At 43.1% G+C, this 20,000-nt stretch overlaps 2 protein-coding genes across 2 annotated transcripts in view; one reads left to right on the top strand and one right to left on the bottom strand.

The window, feature by feature from the left end:
* The window catches only part of LOC109883141 (gamma-aminobutyric acid receptor subunit pi-like), a 1,829-nt gene extending 1,541 nt beyond the window's left edge, over window positions 1-288 (top strand). The window contains exon 1 of the mRNA XM_031789710.1: window positions 1-288. This exon is cut by the window's left edge and continues 1,541 nt beyond it. The gene's annotated coding sequence lies outside the window, so the exon portion shown is untranslated.
* A 3,794-nt stretch (window positions 289-4,082) lies between these two features.
* LOC109883139 (actin filament-associated protein 1-like 1) overlaps window positions 4,083-20,000 on the bottom strand; it is a 43,698-nt gene continuing 27,780 nt past the window's right edge. Inside the window, 6 exon segments of the mRNA XM_031791351.1 lie at window positions 4,083-5,509; window positions 5,748-5,861; window positions 6,175-6,350; window positions 14,254-14,421; window positions 15,733-15,829; window positions 19,709-19,828. Coding sequence (XP_031647211.1) covers window positions 5,483-5,509; window positions 5,748-5,861; window positions 6,175-6,350; window positions 14,254-14,421; window positions 15,733-15,829; window positions 19,709-19,828 — 702 coding nt within the window. The 3' untranslated portion in view covers window positions 4,083-5,482.

The following is a 20,000-nucleotide window of genomic DNA, read 5'->3' as shown; positions in this document are numbered from 1 at the left end:
TGACCAAAGCCCAGTAGTGCACTATATATTGCGTCCAAAATGGCCCCCTTTTCCCTATGTAGTGCACTACTTTGACCAACACCTATAGAGAAGGACCCTGGTCAAACATGGTGTACTACACTCTTAGAAAAAAAGGTGCTAGCTAGAACTTTAAAGGGTTCTTAAGTTGTCTACATAGGAGGACCAATTGCAGAACCCTTATTGGTTTAAGGTAGAACCTTTTTGGTTCCTGGTAAACCCTTTTGGGTTCCATGTATAGTTCATTCAGAAAGTATTCAGATCCCTTGACATATTACACATTTTGTTACATTACAGCCTTATTCTAAAATGGATGAAATAGTTAATTTTTCTTCTCATCAATCTACACACAATATCCCATAATGACAAAGCAAAAACAGATTATATTAGCAAATGTATAAAAAAAAAAAACTGAAATATCAAATGAACATGAGAATTCAGACCCTTCACTCAGTACGTTGTTGAAACACCTTTGGCAAAGATTACAGCCTCGAGTCATCTTAGATATGACGCTACAAGCTTGGCACACAAGTATTTGGGGAGTTTCTCCCATCCTTCTCTGCAGATCCTCTCAAGCTCTGTCAGGTTGGATGGGGAGCATCGCTGCACAGCTGTTTTCAGGTCTCTCCAGAGATGTTCGATCAGGTTATAAAGTCCGGGCTCTGGCTGGGCCACTCAAGGACATTCAGAGACTTGTCCCGAAACCACTCCTGCATTGTCTTGGCTCTGTGCTTAGGGTTATTGTCCTGTTGGAAGGTGAACCTTCGACACAGTCTGAGGTCCTGAGCGCTCTGGAGCAGGTTTTCATCAAGGATCTCTCTGGACTTTGCTCTGTTCATCTCTCCCTCGATCCTGACTAGTCTCCCAGTCCCTGCCGCTGAAAACCATCCCCACAGCATGATGCTGCCACCACCATGCTTCACCATAGGGATGGTGCCAGGTTTCCTCCAGACATGATGCTTGGCATTCAAGCCAAATAGTTCAAACTTGGTTTCATCAGAACAGAGAATCTTGTTTCTCATGGTCTGAGAGTCTTTAGGTGCATTTTGGCAAACTCCAAGCAGGCTGTCATGTGATTTTTACTGTGGAGTGGCTTCCGTCTGGCCACTCTACCGTAAAGGCCTGATTGGTGGAGTGCTGGAGAGATCTTTGTCCTTGTGGAAGGTTCTCCCATCTCCACAGCAGAACTCTGGAGCTCTGTCAGAGTGACCATTGGGTTCTTGGTCACCTCCCATTTCTAGAAAAAGTCTTGGTGGATCCAAACTTCTTCCATTTAAGAATGATGGAGGCCACTGTGTTCTTAGGGACCTTCAATGCTGCCGAAACGTGTTGGTACCCTTCGCCAGATCTTTGCCTCAACATAAGCATTATGTCTCAGAGCTCTATGGACAATTCATTCTCATGGCTTGGTTTTTGCTCTGACAGGCACTGTCAACTGTGGGACCTTATATAGACAGGTGTGTGCCTTTCCAAGTCATGTCCAATCAATTGAATTTTCCACAGGTGGACTCCAATCAAGTTGTACAAACATCTCAAGGATGATCAATGGAAACAAGATGCACATGAGCTCAATTTCTTGTCTCATAGAAAAGGGTCTGAATACTTATTTAAATAAGGTATTTCTGTTTTTTTAAACCAAAAAGGGTTCTACCTGGAACCGAAATAGAGTTTTCTATGGAGACAGCCAAATAACTATTTTGGAACCCTTTTTTCTAAGTGTGTATATAGGGATGAGGTGCCACTGGACTGCCCCACACTGGACTGCCCTACGCTGGACTGCCTCACACTGGACTGACCAACACTGGACTGCCCCACACTGGACTGACCCACACTGGACTGCCCTACACTGGAGTGACCCACACTGGACTGCCCTACACTGGACTGACCCACACTGGACCGACCCACATCGGCCTGCCCCACACTGGACTGACCCACACTGGACTGCCCTACACTGGACTGACCCACACTGGACTGCCCCACACTGGACTGCCCCACACTAGACTGACCCACACTGGACTGCCCTACACTGGACTGCCTCACTCTGGACTGCCCTTCACTGGACTGCCCTACACTGGACTGCCCTCCACTGGCCTGCCTCACACTGGACTGCCTCACACTGGACTGCCCTCCACTGAACTGCCTCACTCTGGACTGCCCTTCACTGGACTGCCCCACACTGGACTGCCTCACACTGGACTGCCCCTCATTGGACTGACTCACTCTGGACTGCCTCACACTGGACTTCCCTACACTGGACTGCCCCTCATTGGACTGCCTCACACTGGACTGCCTCACTCTGGCCTGCCCTACACTGGACTGCCCTCCACTGGCCTGCCCTACACTGGACTGCCCTCCACTGGCCTGCCCTACACTGGATCAAACCTATCATTCAATAGCCTTCATAAACTTTGGATGCATTTTTGTATCTGTAATTGTTTATATAATGGGTATATTATTTATGCTTATTTATTTATTTGTGTACTTGTGCTTGTCTTGTGAATTTGCAACAATAAAATATTTCAATGTGATTTGTCTATAGTGAGTAGGCCTATCCAGACATACTGACCACACTGCTTGGGTCACGTGCGTGAGCATTGCAAAATAAATACAAATACATGTTATTCAATCATTGCACCCACACTCTCCCAACTACTCATTAGTTTTTAGGAGCATATACCCACGTGCCACCTCCTCATTGGTTTTTAGGAGCATATACCCACGTGCCATCTCCTCCTTGGTTTTTAGGAGCATATATCCACGTGGGTGATTGAAATATGAACTGAGCTCCACACTCCAGTCCAGTTGGTAGTGGTAATGCACCTTAAAGTTAGTTACCAACCGCCATATAAGTCAAAAGAAGAAGAAAAAGCCTTGAAGAAGGAGAGACTGTTTGAAACCAACCATATTGACCCTTTTGTCTGTGGATTAAATGTCGGAGGAGAGGACCTTGTGCATTTCAGGTCAAATAACAACAATAACAGCTACATTGCCGTACATGTTTAACGCTTTTCGACCTGTCCTCAAATGAATATAAATGGTTTGGGGTTTGTTTTGATATTTCAACCTGCGTGTCCTGATGGCGTCTGGTGTGAGTGGACAAAATCAACATGCACCCGGTCTAGTCAGCATGTAAGCCTAACATAGAGTAGGTGTAATACCTTTCTGAATCAAATGATGGGACTATTGTTCTTCAGAGACAAAGGCTTCATCTGACACTGATGTACACTACATGATTAAAAGTATGTGGACACCTGCTCATCGAACATCTCATTCCAAAATCATGGGCGTTAATATGGAGTTGGTCCCCCCTTTGCTGCTATTACAGCCTCCACTGCTCTGGGAAGGCTTTCCACTAGGTGTTGGAACATTGCTGCAGGGACTTTCTTCCCTTCAGGAGGAAACCTGGCACCACCCCGACGGTGAAGCATGGTGGTGGCAGCACCATGCTGTGGGGATGTTTTTCAGCGGCAGGGACTGGGAGACTATTCAGGATCGAGGCAAAGATGAATGGAGTAAAGTACAGAGAGATCCTTGATGAAAACCTGCTCCCTAGCGCTCAGAACATCAGATTGTGTTGAAGGTTTACCTTCCAACAGGACAACGAAGCTTAGCACACAGCCAAGACAACGCAGGAGTGGCTTCGGGACAAGTCTCTGATGTCCTTGAGTGGCCCAGCCAGAGCCTGGACTTGAACCAGATCGAACATCTCTGAAGAGACCTGAAAATAGCTGTGCAGCAACGCTTCCCATCCAACCTGACAGAGTTTGAGAGGATCTGCAGAGAAGAATGCGAGAAACTCCCCAAATACAGGTGTGCCAAGCTTGTAGCGTCATACCAAGAAGACTTGTGTCTGTAATCGCTGCCAAAAGTGCTTCAACAAAGTACTGAGTAAAGGGTCTGAATATGTACTTAAATTCGAAAAACGTGTTTTTGCTTTGTCATTATAAGGCTGTAACCCAACAAAATGTGGAAAAAGTCCAGAAGTCTGAATACTTTCCAAAGGCACTGTAGGTACTGTCTTATCAGCGGTGTGAGTTCCTGTAGATAAGTATTGACACCTAGTGTACATCGTTCAGATAATATTTATTATTATCACAATTTTATTTGTCATCATACTGTGTATAAAGTACATCTCAATTTGAGGGTAAAATGAACATTGTGCAGTGTAAAAATCATCCTATAGACAAAACAGTAGGTATGGTTTCTGTCTGTACAGATAGAGGTGATGCTTCTGTCTGTACAGATAGAGGTGATGCTTCTGTCTGGACAGATAGAGGTGATGCTTCTGTCTGTACAGATAGAGGTGATGCTTCTGTCTGGACAGATAGAGGTGATGCTTCTGTCTGGACAGATAGAGGTGATGCTTCTGTCTGTACAGATAGAGGTGATGCTTCTGTCTGTACAGATAGAGGTGATGCTTCTGTCTGGACAGATAGAGGTGATGCTTCTGTCTGTACAGATAGAGGTGATGCTTCTGTCTGTACAGATAGAGGTGATGCTTCTGTCTGGACAGATAGAGGTGATGCTTCTGTCTGTACAGATAGAGGTGATGCTTCTGTCTGGACAGATAGAGGTGATGCTTCTGTCTGGACAGATAGAGGTGATGCTTCTGTCTGTACAGATAGAGGTGATGCTTCTGTCTGTACAGATAGAGGTGATGCTTCTGTCTGGACAGATAGAGGTGATGCTTCTGTCTGTACAGATAGAGGTGATGCTTCTGTCTGTACAGATAGAGGTGATGCTTCTGTCTGGACAGATAGAGGTGATGCTTCTGTCTGTACAGATAGAGGTGATGCTTCTGTCTGGACAGATAGAGGTGATGCTTCTGTCTGTACAGATAGAGGTGATGCTTCTGTCTGGACAGATAGAGGTGATGCTTCTGTCTGGACAGATAGAGGTGATGCTTCTGTCTGGACAGATAGAGGTGATGCTTCTGTCTGGACAGATAGAGGTGATAAGGCAAAGGGGGAAAACAATGTTAAAGGGATAGTTTCGGATTTTGGCAATTAAGCCCTTTTTTCTACTTACCCAGAGTCAGATGAACTCATGGATACCAATTGTATGTCTCTGTGTGTAGTTTGAAGAAAGTTGAAGGGCGGTTCTGGAGACATTTTTGCGGCTTAAATGCACTGACTGGAAGTCTACAGAAGAAGTTCCAGTGACATGGAGCTAGGAAAAGTCTTAATTTACAAAATCTGGAAGTATCCCTTTAAAGCACATCACATACAGTAAATCACTGTGTTTTTCTTCCATCTCCATTGTCTTCCATTCCAGTTCTATGGAACATTCTCACCTTAAATCTCTCGTTGTCCCTTTGTCATTTATTAAGGTATAATTTAATATCCTTTCTGTACACTGGCTCAAATATTCAATTTCGTCCAAATCTCTACAACAATCTGAAAGACACATCCTCCCTCTGATATTCTTCCAATCATCTCCAATCTTTCCTTAACATCGTTATGCCTTAGGTGCATTTCTTTGACTCCCATTCCTGCAATGAAAATCAACAGTTTAATATTTTTGTGTGTTATACACACACACACACACACATGCACACACACACGCTGTGTATTTTCTGTGAGTTCTTCCCACACTAACTGCTGGGACACCATTAGACCCTGGTGATGGAACTGGCTCACAGTGACAGACTGTGGAGCTGCGTCCCTCTAAGGTGCACAATTTGGGACACAGATAAACTGTGTGTGTGTGCGTGTGTCTTTCGTCCTTACCTTGGCTTTCTGCATGACTGTTCTTTTAGATGTTGAGTAGACAGGATGTTTCACACGGGCCGCAGAGACACAGCTGACTGGTATAGACTCAGAGTAGTAGGGCCTGCTATACACCTGAGACACACACACATTCAAATCATTAGAATCAGTGATCACTCTTGAGTGACGCAGTGCTCTAAGGCATCTCAGTGCTAGGGGCATCACTAAAGGCACCCCGGTTCAAATCCAGGTTGTATCACAACCAGCTGTGATTGGGAGTCCATAGTGAGGTGCACAATTGGCCAGTGTTGTCTGGGTTTGACCTGTGTAAGCTGTCATTGTATATAAGAATTTTTTCTTAACTGACATGTTTAGTTAAAGAAAAAATACATTTGCTGGTGGGTCTATGTGTGTGTCTGCAGATATATACTGTATGTGTGTGTTGTACCTTGCTGGAGGGTTTGCTCTCCCCAGGTGCACCCAGAGCCCCTCCTGCTAGACTCTTCTTCAGGTTGTCTTTAACCTGGGTGAGCCGGAGCTCCAGGTCCACCCTCTCACTCTCCTTCCCCCGGCACGTCTCCTCTAGCTGGGACACACGCTCACTCAAGGTGCCCTTCTGCTCCTCTGATCCAGGAACACAGAGGAAATTGATTAGGGAGCCCCTGTATAGTTCTGCCAGTAGGCAGTGCTAGTGCGTTGCTGGTGATCTTTTTTGTATTTTGTGGGTGCATTAAGTGCTGTAGCCTACTGAGATTGTATTAAAGAGTTGTGTGCATATCTGTTTTGTGTGTTGTTGTATTTATCAGGGATCGCCAAGGCAACAGCTACTCTTCCTGGGTCTAAACATATTAAGGGGTGGCAGGGTAGCTTAGTGGTTAGAGTGTTGGACTAGTAACTGAAAGGTTGCAAGATTGAATCCCTGAGCTGACAAGGTACAAATCTGTCATTCTGCCCCTGAACAGGCAGTTACCCACTGTTCTTAGACCAGTTAACCCACTGTTCCTAGACCAGTTTACCCACTGTTCCTAGACCAGTTAACCCACTGTTCCTAGGCCAGTTAACCCACTATTCCTAGGCCAGTTAACCCACTGTTCCTAGACCAGTTAACCCACTGTTCCTAGACCAGTTAACCCACTGTTCCTAGGCCAGTTAACCCACTGTTCCTAGACCAGTTAACCCACTGTTCCTACGCCAGTTAACCCACTGTTCCTAGACCAGTTAACCCACTGTTCCTAGACCAGTTAACCCACTGTTCCTAGATCAGTTAACCCACTGTTCCTAGACCAGTTAACCCACTGTTCCTAGACCAGTTAACCCACTGTTCCTAGGCCAGTTAACCCACTGTTCCTAGGCCAGTTAACCCACTGTTCCTAGACCAGTTAACCCACTGTTCCTAGACCAGCTAACCCACTGTTCCTAGGCCATCATTGAAAATAAGAATTTGTTCTTAACTGACTTGTCTAGTTAAATAAAGGTAAAAAAAGGCACTTATACATTACATATATAACAGTACATCATATATAACAGTACATCATATATAACAGTACATCATATATAACAGTACATCATATATAACAGTACATCATATAAAACAGTACATCATATATAACAGTACATCATATATAACAGTACATCATATATAACAGTACATCATATATAACAGTACATCATATATACATCATATATAACAGTACATCATATATAACAGTACATCATATAAAACAGTACATCATATATAACAGTACATCATATATAACAGTACATCATATAAAACAGTACATCATATATAACAGTACATCATATATAACAGTACATCATATAAAACAGTACATCATATATAACAGTACATCATATATAACAGTACATCATATATAACAGTACATCATATTACATATCAACAATACAAAATGTTTGATATCAACAATATTACATATGTGTCTGTGTGTGTCTTCACAGTCCCCTCTGTTCCATAATGTGTAATCTGATTCTACTGCTTGCATCAGTTACCTGATGTGGAATAGACTTCCATGTGCACCTCCCATAGTCTGCTCTGGACTTGGGGACTGTGTAGAGCCCTCTTGTGGCATGTCTTGTGGGATATGCATGGATGTCTGAGCTGTGTGCTAGTAGTTTAAACAGACAGATAGGTGCATTCAGCATGTCAACACCTCTTACAAAAACGAGTAGTGATGAAGTCTATCTCTTTCCCACTTTGAGCCATGAGAGATTTACATGCATATTATTAATGTTAGCTCTCCATGTACAGTTGGAAATTTACATACACTTAGGTTGGAGTCATTAAAACTCGTTTTTCAACCACTCCACAAATTTCTTGATAACAAAATATAGTTTTGGCAAGTCGGTTAGGACATGTACTTTGTGCATGACAAGAAATGTTTCCAACAATTGTTTACAGACAGATTATTTCACTTATAATCCACTGTATCACAATTCCAGTGGGTCAGAAGTGTATATACATTAAGTTGACTGGGCCTTTAAACAGCTTGGAAAATTCCAGAAAATGATGTCATGGCTTTAGAAGCTTCTGATAGGCTAATTGACATCATTTGAGTCAATTGGAGGTGTACCTGTGGATGTATTTCAAAGCCTACCTTCAAACTCAGTGTCTCTTTCCTTGACATCATGGGAAAACCAAAAGAAATCAGCCAAGACTAAGTCAAGTCTGGTTCATCCTTGGGAGCAATTTCCAAACCCCTGAAGGTACCACATTCATCTGTACAAACAATAGTACGGAAGTATAAACACCATGGGACCACGCAGCCGTCATACCGCTCAACAAGGAGACATGTTCTGTCTCCTAGAGATGAACATACTTTTGTGTGAAAAGTGCAAATCAATCCCAGAACAACAGCAAAGGACCTTGTGAAGATGCCGGAGGAAACAGGTATACAAGTATCTATATCCACAGTAAAACGAGTCCTATATTGACATAACTTGAAAGGCCGCTCAGCAAGGAAGAAGCCACTGCTCCAAAACCGCCGTAAAAAAGCCAGACTAGGGATTGCAACTGCACATGGGGACAAAGATTGTACTTTTTGGAGAAATGTCCTCTGGTCTGATGAAACAAAAATAGAACTGTTTGGCCACCATCACAACAGTGAAGCACGGGGGTGGCAGCATCATGTTGTGGAGGTGCTTTGCTCCAGGAGGGACTGGTGCACTTCACAAAATAGATGGCATCATGAGGAGGCAAATGATGTGGATATATTGAAGCAGCATCTCAAGACATGCTTGGTCGCAAATGAGTCTTCCAAATGGACATTGACCCCAAGCATACATCCAAAGTTGTGGCAAAATGGCTTAAGGACAACAAAGTCAAGGTATTGTAGTGGGCATCACAAAGCCCTGAGCTCAATTCTATAGAAAATTTGTGGGCAGAATTGAAAAAGCGTGTGCGAGCAAGGAGGCCTACAAAGCTGACTCAGTTACACCAGCTCTGTCAGGAGGAATGGGCAAAAATTCACCCAACTTATTGTGGAAAGCTTGTGGAAGGCAACCCAAAACGTTTGACCCAAGTTAAACAATTTAAAGGCAATGCTACCAAATACTAATTGAGTGCATGTAAACATCTGACGCACTGAAATGTGATGAAATAAATAAAAGCTGAAATAAATCATTCTCTCCAATATTATTCTGACATTTCACATTCTTAAAATAAAGTTGTGATCCTAACTAACCTAAGGCAGGGAACTTTTACTATGACTAAATGTCAGTAATTGTGAATAACTGAGTTGAAATGTATTTGGCTAAGATGTATGTAAACTTCCGACTTCAACTATACATTTAAGTGCCAGCCGTGCTCTTATAGCCAATTAAAATTTTCAGAGGTCCCACTGCGGGCACCTGACCACACAACTGAACAGTAGTCCAGGTGTGACAAAGGCAAAGCAGTGCTTTATTATGGACAGACTTTTCATCATCTTAGCTATTGCACTATCAACATGTTTTGACCATGACAGTTTACAATCCAGGGTTACTCCCAGGGTAACCTCAATTTGCTTAAATTCCATATTATTCAATACAAGATTTAGCTGAGATTTAGGGTTTAGTGAATGATTCGTCCCAAATTCAAATTTGGGGCGGCAGGTAAATCAAATCAAATCAAATGTTATTGGTCACATACACATGGTAAGCAGATGTTAATGTGAGTGTAGTGAAATGCTTGTGCTTCTAGTTCCGACCATGCAGTAATATCTAACAAGTAATCTAACAATTTCACAACTACTACCTTATACACACAAGTGTAAAGGAATGAATAAGAATATGTACATATAAATATATGGATGAACGATGGCCGAACGACATAGGCAAGATGCAATAGATGGTATAGAGTACAGTATATACATATGAGAAGAGTAATGTAGGGTATGTAAACATTATATTAAGTGGCATTGTTTAAAGTGACCAGTGATACATTTATTACATCCAATTTTTTATTATTAAAGTGGCTAGAGATTGAGTCAGTATGTTGGCAGCCGCCACTCAATGTTAGTGGTGGCTGTTAAACAGTCTGATGGCCTTTAGATAGAGTTGAGTCAGTATGTTGGCAGCAGCCACTCAATGTTAGTGATGGTTGTTTAACAGTCTGATGGCCTTGAGATAGAAGCTGTTTTTCAGTCTCTCGGTCCCAGCTTGCTAAACGACTATCGCCCCCCGTAGCACTCAATTCCGTCATCATGAAGTGCTTTGAGAGACTAGTCAAGGATCATATCACCTCCACCCTACCTAACACCCTAGACCCACTCCAGCGTAGTGGTTAGAGCATTGGGCCAGTAACCAAAAGGTTGCTCGATGGAGTCCCCGAGCTGACACGGTAAAAGTCTGTCATTCTGCCCCTGAACAAGGCAGTTAACCCACTGTTCCTAGGCCGTCAATGTTAATAAGAATCTGTTCTTAACCGACTTGCCTAGTTAAATAAAGCTTTAAAAAATACAAATAATTTTGTTTTTGAAATATTTAGGACTAACTGCAGCACTTTTTTAAGTGTTGCAGTGATTTTACTTGCTGTAGTAGCTGACGTGTATAGTGATGAGTCATCCGCATACATAGACACACTGGTTTTACTCAAAGCTACTGGCTTGTCATTAGCAAAGTTGGAAAAAAGTAAGTGGCCTAGACAGCTGCCCTGGGGAATTCCTGATTCTACCTGGGATATGTTGGAGAGGCTTCCATTAAAGAACACCCTCTGTGTTCTGTTAGACAGGTAATTCTTTATCCACAATATAGCAGGGGGTGTAAAGCCAGCAGACTATGATCAATAATGTCAAAAGCTGCACTGAAGTCTAGCAAAACTCCCCAAATCTTTTTATCTTCAATTTCTCTCAGCCAATCATGAGTCATTTGTGTAAAATAGCTTTGTATCTGCTCAAACACATTCTTTTTACAAAAGGTTTGGTAACAGGCTGATTGCTCGGCTATTTGAGCCAATAAAGGGGGCTTTCCTATTCTTGGGTAGCGGAAGGACTTTTGCTTCCCTCCTGGCCTGAGGGCACACACTTTCTAGTATGCTTAGATTGAAGATATGGCAAATAAGAATGGCAATATCGTCCGCTATTATCCTCAGTAATTTTCCATCCAAGTTGTCAGACCCCAGTGGCTTGTTTTTTATTTATTTTATTTCACCTTTATTTAACCAGGTAGACGAGTTGAGAACAAGTTCTCATTTGCCACTGCGACCTGGCCAAGATAAAGCATAGCAATTCTACACATACAACAACACAGAGTTACACATGGAATAAACAAAACATACAGTCAATAATACAGTAGAACAAAAGAAAACAAAAAGTCTATATACAGTAAGAGCAAATGAGGTAAGTTAAGGAAATAAATAGGCCATGGTGGCGAAATAATTACATTGTCATTGTTGATAGACAACAATCTTTTTTTTTTACCTCTTCCACACTCACTTTATGGAATAAAAAATGACAATGCTTGTCTTTCCTAATTCGATTAGTTATACCTGGATGTGTAGTGTCAGCGTTTGTTTAGGGCATGTCATGTATAAGTTTGCTAATCTTGCCAATTAAAAAATCATGAAAGTAATTGGCAATATCAGTGGGTTTTGGGATAAATCGGATTCAATGAATGACGGAGCTGAGTTTGTCTTGTTGTCCAAAATGTAATTTAAGGCTCCAAGGCTTTTTATTATCATTCTTTATATCATTTATCTTTGTTTCATAATATAGTTTCTTCTTATTTTTATTCAGTTTAGTCACATGATTTCTCAATTTGCAGTACGTTAACCAATCGGTTGTGCAGCCAGACTTATTTGCCATTGCTTTTGCCTCATGCCACACCCTGATCTGTTTCATCTGTCCTTGTGCTTGTCTCCACCCCCCTCCAGGTGTCGCTTATTATCCCCGGTGTATTTATCCCCTTGTTTCCTGTCTCTCTGTGCCAGTTGGTCTTGTTTTGCCAAGTCAAACAACGTTTTTCCTAGCCCCTATTTTTCCCAGTCTATTTATGTTTATTCCTACCCCTCCTGGTTTTGACCCTTGCCTGTCCTGACTCCGAACCGGCCTGCTTGACCCCTCTGCCTGTCCTGACTCCGAACCGGCCTGCTTGACCCCTCTGCCTGTCCTGACTCCGAACCGGCCTGCTTGACCCCTCTGCCTGTCCTGACTCCGAACCGGCCTGCTTGACCCCTCTGCCTGTCCTGACTCCGAACCGGCCTGCTTGACCCCTCTGCCTGTCCTGACTCCGAACCGGCCTGCTTGACCCCTCTGCCTGTCCTGACTCCGAACCGGCCTGCTTGACCCCTCTGCCTGTCCTGACTCCGAACCGGCCTGCTTGACCCCTCTGCCTGTCCTGACTCCGAACCGGCCTGCTTGACCCCTCTGCCTGTCCTGACCTCGACCTGCCGATCCCCTTGTAATGTTTGGACTCGGACCTGATGACTGAACCCCTGCCTGTCCTGACCTCGACCTGCCTATCCCCTTGTACTGTTTGGACTCGGACCTGATGACTGAACCCCTGCCTGTCCTGACCTCGACCTGCCTATCCCCTTGTACTGTTTGGACTCGGACCTGATGACTGAACCCCTGCCTGTCCTGACCTCGACCTGCCTATCCCCTTGTACTGTTTGGACTCGGACCTGATGACTGAACCCCTGCCTGTCCTGACCTCGACCTGCCTATCCCCTTGTACTGTTTGGACTCGGACCTGATGACTGAACCCCTGCCTGTCCTGACCTCGACCTGCCTATCCCCTTGTACTGTTTGGACTCGAACCTGATGACTGAACCCCTGCCTGTCCTGACCTCGACCTGCCTATCACCTTGTACTGTTTGGACTCGGACCTGATGACTGAACCCCTGCCTGTCCTGACCTCGACCTGCCTTTTGCCTACCCATTTTATGATAATAAATATCAGAGCTCAACCATCTGCCTCCTATGTCTGCATTTGGGTCTCGCCTTGTGCCCTTATACCTCATCCCTCTCAACCATACAATTGTTCAATTCCTCATCAATCTAGTGGGATTTAACAGTTTTTAAAGTAATGTTTTTAATGTCTGCATGCTTATTAGAAACTGAAATAAGCAACTGTATTAATGTGTCAAGAGCAGCATCTGGTTGCTCCTCATTTCACAGCACAGACCAGAAACTATTGAGTGGGCAGCTTGATGGAAGCCAGACAATATTTAAATCCCCCAGAAAGTATACCTCTCTGTTGAGATCACGTACATTAACAAGTATCTCACACATATTATCCAGATACTGACTGTTGGCACTTGGTGGTCTATAGCAGTTTCCCACAAGAATGGACCTGTAGCCATATTACTTCAACAGTATTTAAGATTAGATCCTCTCTAAGCTTTACAGGAATGTGGTTCTGAATATAAACAGCAACACCTCCACCATTGGCTTTTCTGTATTATAACCATGTATTGCTACCACTGTATCATCAAAAGTATTATCTAACTGAGTTTCAGAGATAGTCAGAATATGAATATCATCTGTTAAAAGAAATGTATTGATTTCATTAACCTAGTTTCTTAGGCTACATATGTTAGCGTGGGCTATTTTTAGCACTTTTCTGAGATGCTTGATTATTTTCATTGCTTAACTGGGAAGCTTAGCAGAAGTAGACATGCTCATGTTATTTATGTTTGAGCTGATGGACATAGTATAACTGGTTCATAGGTACATGATTACTGCATACAATAGCTGTAGGAACAACAGAGGCATTCAGCGCAGTTAGAGAGTTAGAGAGACATACATTAGGTTACTTACATTGTGTCTGCCAATACCTCTGGGATAATGTATATTTGCTGAAGAATTATGACAACTCAGCGACACAATGGTAGGGATTGTCTGAGCTGGGCTTGGGTCATTGATAAGTCATTATCTCAACGCAGCCTTATAATGCTGTGAAATGATCCAGGAACCAAAATGATTTGGGTGGATCCCATCCTCCTTATAAAACGTGTTTTGTTTCCAAAGGGTTTGTGTGTATGTGTGTGTATGTGTCTGTATGTTTGTGTATGTGTGTGCTCTTTCGCTCTTACCTGTAGCAGTCTTAAATCTCTCCTTCACCTCTCTCCTCTCTTGTCTCAGTGTCAGCAGAGTGGTCCGTATCCCATCCCTCTCTCTCTCCAGGTGTTCTTTCTCTCTCAGGAATAGTTTAGCGTCCTCCTCTGCTCGTGTTTTTCCATAGAGGCCATACTGATTGGCGTCTGGGGGGAGGGGGGGGGGGTCATAGAGGGTGAAATGTGAAAGGTCAGAGGTCAGACCTGGAGAGGTTATGGGAAGAAGACATAACCTCATTCCTCTTTCCTCTCTCTCTCTCTCTGTCTCTGTCTCTCTCTCTCCCTCCCTCCCTCTTTGTGAGTAACTCTTCCTCTACCTCTCACACATAAAGAGTAGGAGAGAGACCACTGTGACTGACCCAAACTGAAGGAAAGCTTTGACTATGTACAGACTCAGTGAGCATAGCCTTGCTATTGAGAAAGGCCACTGTAGACAGATCTGGCTCTCAGGACAAGACAAGCTATGTGCTCACTGCCCACAAAATGAGGTGGAAACTTCCTAACACTTCCTAACCTCCTGCCAAATGTATGACCATATTAGAACACATATTTTCCTCAGATTACACAGATACACAAAGAATTCGAAAACAAACCCGATTTTGATAAACTTCCATATCTACTGGGTGAAATAGCACAGTGTGCCATCACAACAGCAAGATTTGTGACCTGTTGCCACAAGAAAAGGGCAACCAGTGAAGAACAAACACCATTGTAAATATAACCTATATTTATGCTTATTTATTTTCCCTTTTGTACTTTAACCATTTGCACATCATTTCAACACTGTATATATATATATAATACGACATTTGTAATGTCTTTATTCTTTTGGAACTTCTGTGAGTGTAATGTTTACTGTTCATTTTTATTGTTTATTTCACTTCTGTATATTATCTACTTCACTTGCTTTGTCAATGTAAACATATGTTTCCCATGCTAATAAAGCCCCTTGAACTGAATTGAGAGACAGACAGGCGGAGAGAGAGAGAGAGGCAGAGAGAGAGAGCGAGGCAGAGAGAGAAAGAGAGAGAGCGAACGAGACACAGAGAGGTCAGCAGCGAAGCTAATGAGGCTGTCTCAGAAGTCTCAGGTTCCATTCTCTGCTCTCATCTGTTCTCCAGATAGACAGACAGCAGGAGGCTTTGAAGTAAAAGACAGGGAAGGAAAGAAGGTTTCCCACTGGGCCTCATTTCAACAAAGAAATTCAATGTGAAGACATTGAATGACTGTGGAAAACTGATTGGATTTGCAAAAAGTCATCAACGTAAGGGAATTTAATCTATTTTTCTAGTAATATTAAATCCAATAACTTGGTGACATTTTTTGTTGATTTCCCATTGAATTCAAGTCAGTTAACAACCATGTAAATCCCAACTAGAAGTTGAAATTACGTCTGGGCCCAGTGGGATATGTGTGTGTGTGTATGTGTGTGTATACATAAACGTGTGTGTGTCTTACTGGAGCCCGTGCGTTTCAGGGCCAGACCAGGTTTGGTCCTACCGGAGTCACTACTGGTGAAACTGGACCTCTGCTTCGGTCCCCCATCCTCGCCAGGCTGTAGAAAAGAGGGATGGGGGAGGAGAACAAGATGAAGAAGAGGAGAGGATGAAGGGAAGAAAAAGGAGGGTTAAAGGCATCAGAACAAAGAAAATCAGTAAAAGGCCTAGGCTTTAGCTCAGAGGGATAGCACAGTCTGGTGGTGTGCAGGAGACATGGGTTCAACCCTGGTCTGTTATGTAAGACAAGGCTGTGCTGTGTGTGTGTATAGTAGAGAGCACAGCAAAGTTCAGCATGGGGTCAACGGTCAAGACCCTTTACTGTAAGCTCTCTCTCAAACGCAGACACACACTTTCTCTACCTTTGTCTCTGTTTCTCGCTCTCTGGTCCTGACTCACCCCCATCTCTTTCCCCCATATTTATCAATTCAATTCAATGTAATGTCTTTATTGGCATGGGAAACATACGTTAACATTGCCAAATCAAGTGAAGTAGATAATATACAAAAGTGAAATAAACAATAAAAATGAACAGTAAACATTACACTCACAGAAGATCCAAAAGAATAAAGACATTAGAAATGTTATATTATGTCTGTATACAGTGTTGTAACAATGTACAAATAGTTAAAGTACAAAAGGGAAAATAAATAAACATAAATATGGGTTATATTTACAATGGTGTTTGTTCTTCACTGGTTGCCCTTTTCTTGTGGCAACAGGTAACAAATCTTGCTGCTGTGATGGTACACTGTGGTATTTCACCCAGTAGATATGGAAGTTTATTATATTTTTTTGTAGATCTGTGTAATCTGAGGGAAATATATGTCTCTAATACGGTTGTACATTTGGCAGGAGGTTAGGAAGTGCAGCTCAGTTTCCACCTCATTTTGTGGGCAGTGTGCACATAGCCTGTCTCCTCTTGAGAGCCAGGTCTGCCTACGGCAGCCTTTCTCAACAGCAAGGTTATGCTCACTGAGTCTGTACATAGTCAAAGCTTTCGTTAAGTTTGGGTCAGTCATTGTTAGGTATTCTGCCACTGTGTACTCTCTGTTTAGGGCCAAATAGCATTCTAGTTTGCTCTATTTTTGGTCAATTATTTCCAACGTGTCAAGTAATTATCTTTTAACTGTGTCTAACTGTTTTGCTGTCCTGGGGCTCTGTGGGGGTGTGTTTGTGTTTGTGAACAGAGCCCCAGGAGCAGCTTGCTTAGGGGACTCTTCTCCAGGTTAATCTCTCTGTAGGTGATGGCTTTGTTATGGAAGGTTTGGGAATCGTTTCCTTTTAGGTGGTTGTAGAATTGAACAGCTCTTTTCTGGATTTGTATAATTAGCGTGAATCGGCCTAATTCTGCTTTGCATCCATTATTTGATGTTTTACGTTTTACACAGGGGATATTTTTTGCAGAATTCTGCATGCAGAGTCTCAATTTGGTGTTTGTCCCATTTTGTGAATTCTTGGTTAGTGAGTGGACCCCAGACCTCACAACCATAAAGGGCAATGGGTTCTATTAACTGATTCAAGTGTTTTTAGCCAGATCCTAATTGGTATGTTGCATTTTATGTTCCTTTTGATGGCATAGAAGGCCCTTCTTGCCTTGTCTCGCAGATCGTTCACAGCTTTGTGGAAGTTACCTGTGGAGCTGATGTTTAGGCAGAGGTATGCATAGTTTTTTGTGTGCTCTAGGGCAACGGTTTCTAGATGGAATTTGTATTCGTGATCCTGGGAACTCGACCTTTTTTTGGAACACCATTATTTTGGTCTTACTGAGATTTACAGTCAGGGCCCAGGTCTGACAGAATCTGTACAGAAGATCTAGGTGCTGCTATAGGCCCTCCTTGGTTGGCGACAGAAGCACCAGGTCATCAGCAAACAGTAGACATTTGACGTCCGATTCTAGTAGGGTGGGGCCGGGTGCTGCAGACTGTTCTAGTGCCCCTGCCAATTTGTTGATATATGTTGAAGAGGGTGGGGCTTAAGCTGCATCCCTGTCTCACACCCCGGCCCTTTGGAAAGAAATGTGTGTGTTTTTAAAAAACATTTTTAACCGCACGCTTGTTGTTTGTGTACACACATTTGATAATTTTTCCCCAACACCACTTTCCAGCAATTTGTATAGCAGAACCTCATGCCAAATTGAGTCAAAGGCTTTTTTGAAATGTACTATAGCATGAGAAGACTTTGCCTTTGTTTTGTTGTCAATTAGGGTGTGTAGGGTGAATATGTGAATATGTGGTCTGTCGTATGATAATTTGTTAAGAAGCTAATTTGACATTTGCTTAGTACATTGTTTTCACTGAGGAAATGAACTAGTCTGCTGTTAATGATAATGCAGAGGATTTTAACAAGGTTGCTGTTGACACATATTCCACGGTAGTTATTGGGGTCAAATTTGTCTCCACTTTTGTGGATTGAGGTGATCAGTCCTTGGTTCCAAATATTGGGGAAGATGCCAGAACTAAGGATGATGTTAAGTATAGCCAATTGGAATTTGTGGTATGCATATTTGATCATTTCATTGAGGATACCATCAACACCACAGGCCTTTTTGGGTTGGAGGGTTTTTATTTTGTCCCGTAGTTCATTCAAGGCAATTGGAGAATCCAGTGGGTTCTGGTAGTCTTTAATAGTTGATTCTAAGATTTGTATTTGATCATGTATTTCTTTCCATCTGATAGGGGTGTCAGTGGACAGACTGTGAACGCTCTGAGAGACTCTGGGTTGAGGTCAGTGATAAAGTAGTCTACAGTACTACTGCTAAGAGATGAGCTATAGGTGTACCTACCATAGGAGTCTGGGTTGAGGTCAGTGATAAAGTAATCTACAGTACTACTACCAAGAGATGAGCTATAGGTGTACCTACCATAGGAGTCTGGGTTGAGGTCAGTGATAAAGTAATCTACAGTACTACTACCAAGAGATGAGCTATAGGTGTACCTACCATAGGAGTCTGGGTTGAGGTCAGTGATAAAGTAATCTACAGTACTACTACCAAGAGATGAGCTATAGGTGTACCTACCATAGGAGTCTGGGTTGAGGTCAGTGATAAAGTCGTCTACAGTACTACTGCTAAGAGATGAGCTATATGTGTATCTACCGTAGGAGTCCCCTCGAAGTCTACCATTGACTAAGTACATACCCAGCGTGCAACAGAGCTGCATGAGTTGTGACCCGTTTTGTTGGTAATGTTGTTGTAGTTGTGCTTGTGGGGGGCATATGGGGGAAAGAAAGCTGTCACCTGCAGGCAGGTGTTTGTCCCCTTGTGTGCTGAGGGTGTCAGGTTCTTGTCCGGTTCTGGCATTTAGGTCACCACAGACTAGTACATGTCCCTGGGCCTGGAAATGATTGATTTCTCCCTCCGAGATGGAGAAGCTGTCTCCATTAAAGTATGGGGATTCTAGTGGAGGGGGGGGGGGTATAGGTAGCACACAGGTGGACATCTGTCTCTGTTGAGATAATTTCCTTTGAATGTCTAGCCAAATGTAAAATGTTCCTGTTTTGATGAATTTAATAGAGTGATTTAGGTCTGCTCTATACCAAATTAACATACCCCTGAGTCCCTTCCCTGTTTCACACCTGGTAGTTTGGTGGATGGGACTACCAGCTCTCTGTAACCTAGAGGGCAACCAGTGGGTCCATCTCCTCTATACCAGGTTTCTTGTAGGATGACAATGTCTGTATCTCTCTCTTTCTCTTTCTTTTTCTCTCCCTCTCTCCTCTATCTCTCGCTCTCTTTCTTTCTCTCGCTACAAAGGTCACCGATTGAAAAGCATGTAACAGAGTGTGATGTGTTTGGGCGAATGATCAGAGGTTTCATATTCGGACCAGACAGTGACTGTCCCAACAGCTGCACCACCCCACCAAGACCAATCAGCCTGTTACCAACCCTACTGTCTGAGAATAATCCTTGTACAGTCCATCCATGTGTGTGTTCCCACCTGCACTCCCTCATAGGGAACCTCGTCGTATGTCCTGGAGTCAGTAGAAGTGCTACTAGAAGATGTGGCCCACCTGAGAGAGAGAGAGGGAGAGAGAGAAAAGTGTGAGATTGTGAGAGACTCGAACATTTGACAAACACGTCATCTCTCCATTCCTCTCTCTCTCTCTCTCTCTCTCTCTCTCTCTCTCTCTCTCTCTCTCTCTCTCTCTCTCTCTCTCTCTCTCTCTCTCTCCATTCCTCTCTCTCTCTCTCTCTCCATCTCTCTCTCGTCTCTCTCTCTCCTCTCTCTC

Source organism: Oncorhynchus kisutch, linkage group LG15, assembly GCF_002021735.2.
Source record: "Oncorhynchus kisutch isolate 150728-3 linkage group LG15, Okis_V2, whole genome shotgun sequence".
NCBI lineage: Eukaryota > Metazoa > Chordata > Actinopteri > Salmoniformes > Salmonidae > Oncorhynchus > Oncorhynchus kisutch.
Note: the sequence above shows the minus strand (reverse complement) of the source record. Positions and strands in the feature narration are given on the sequence as shown.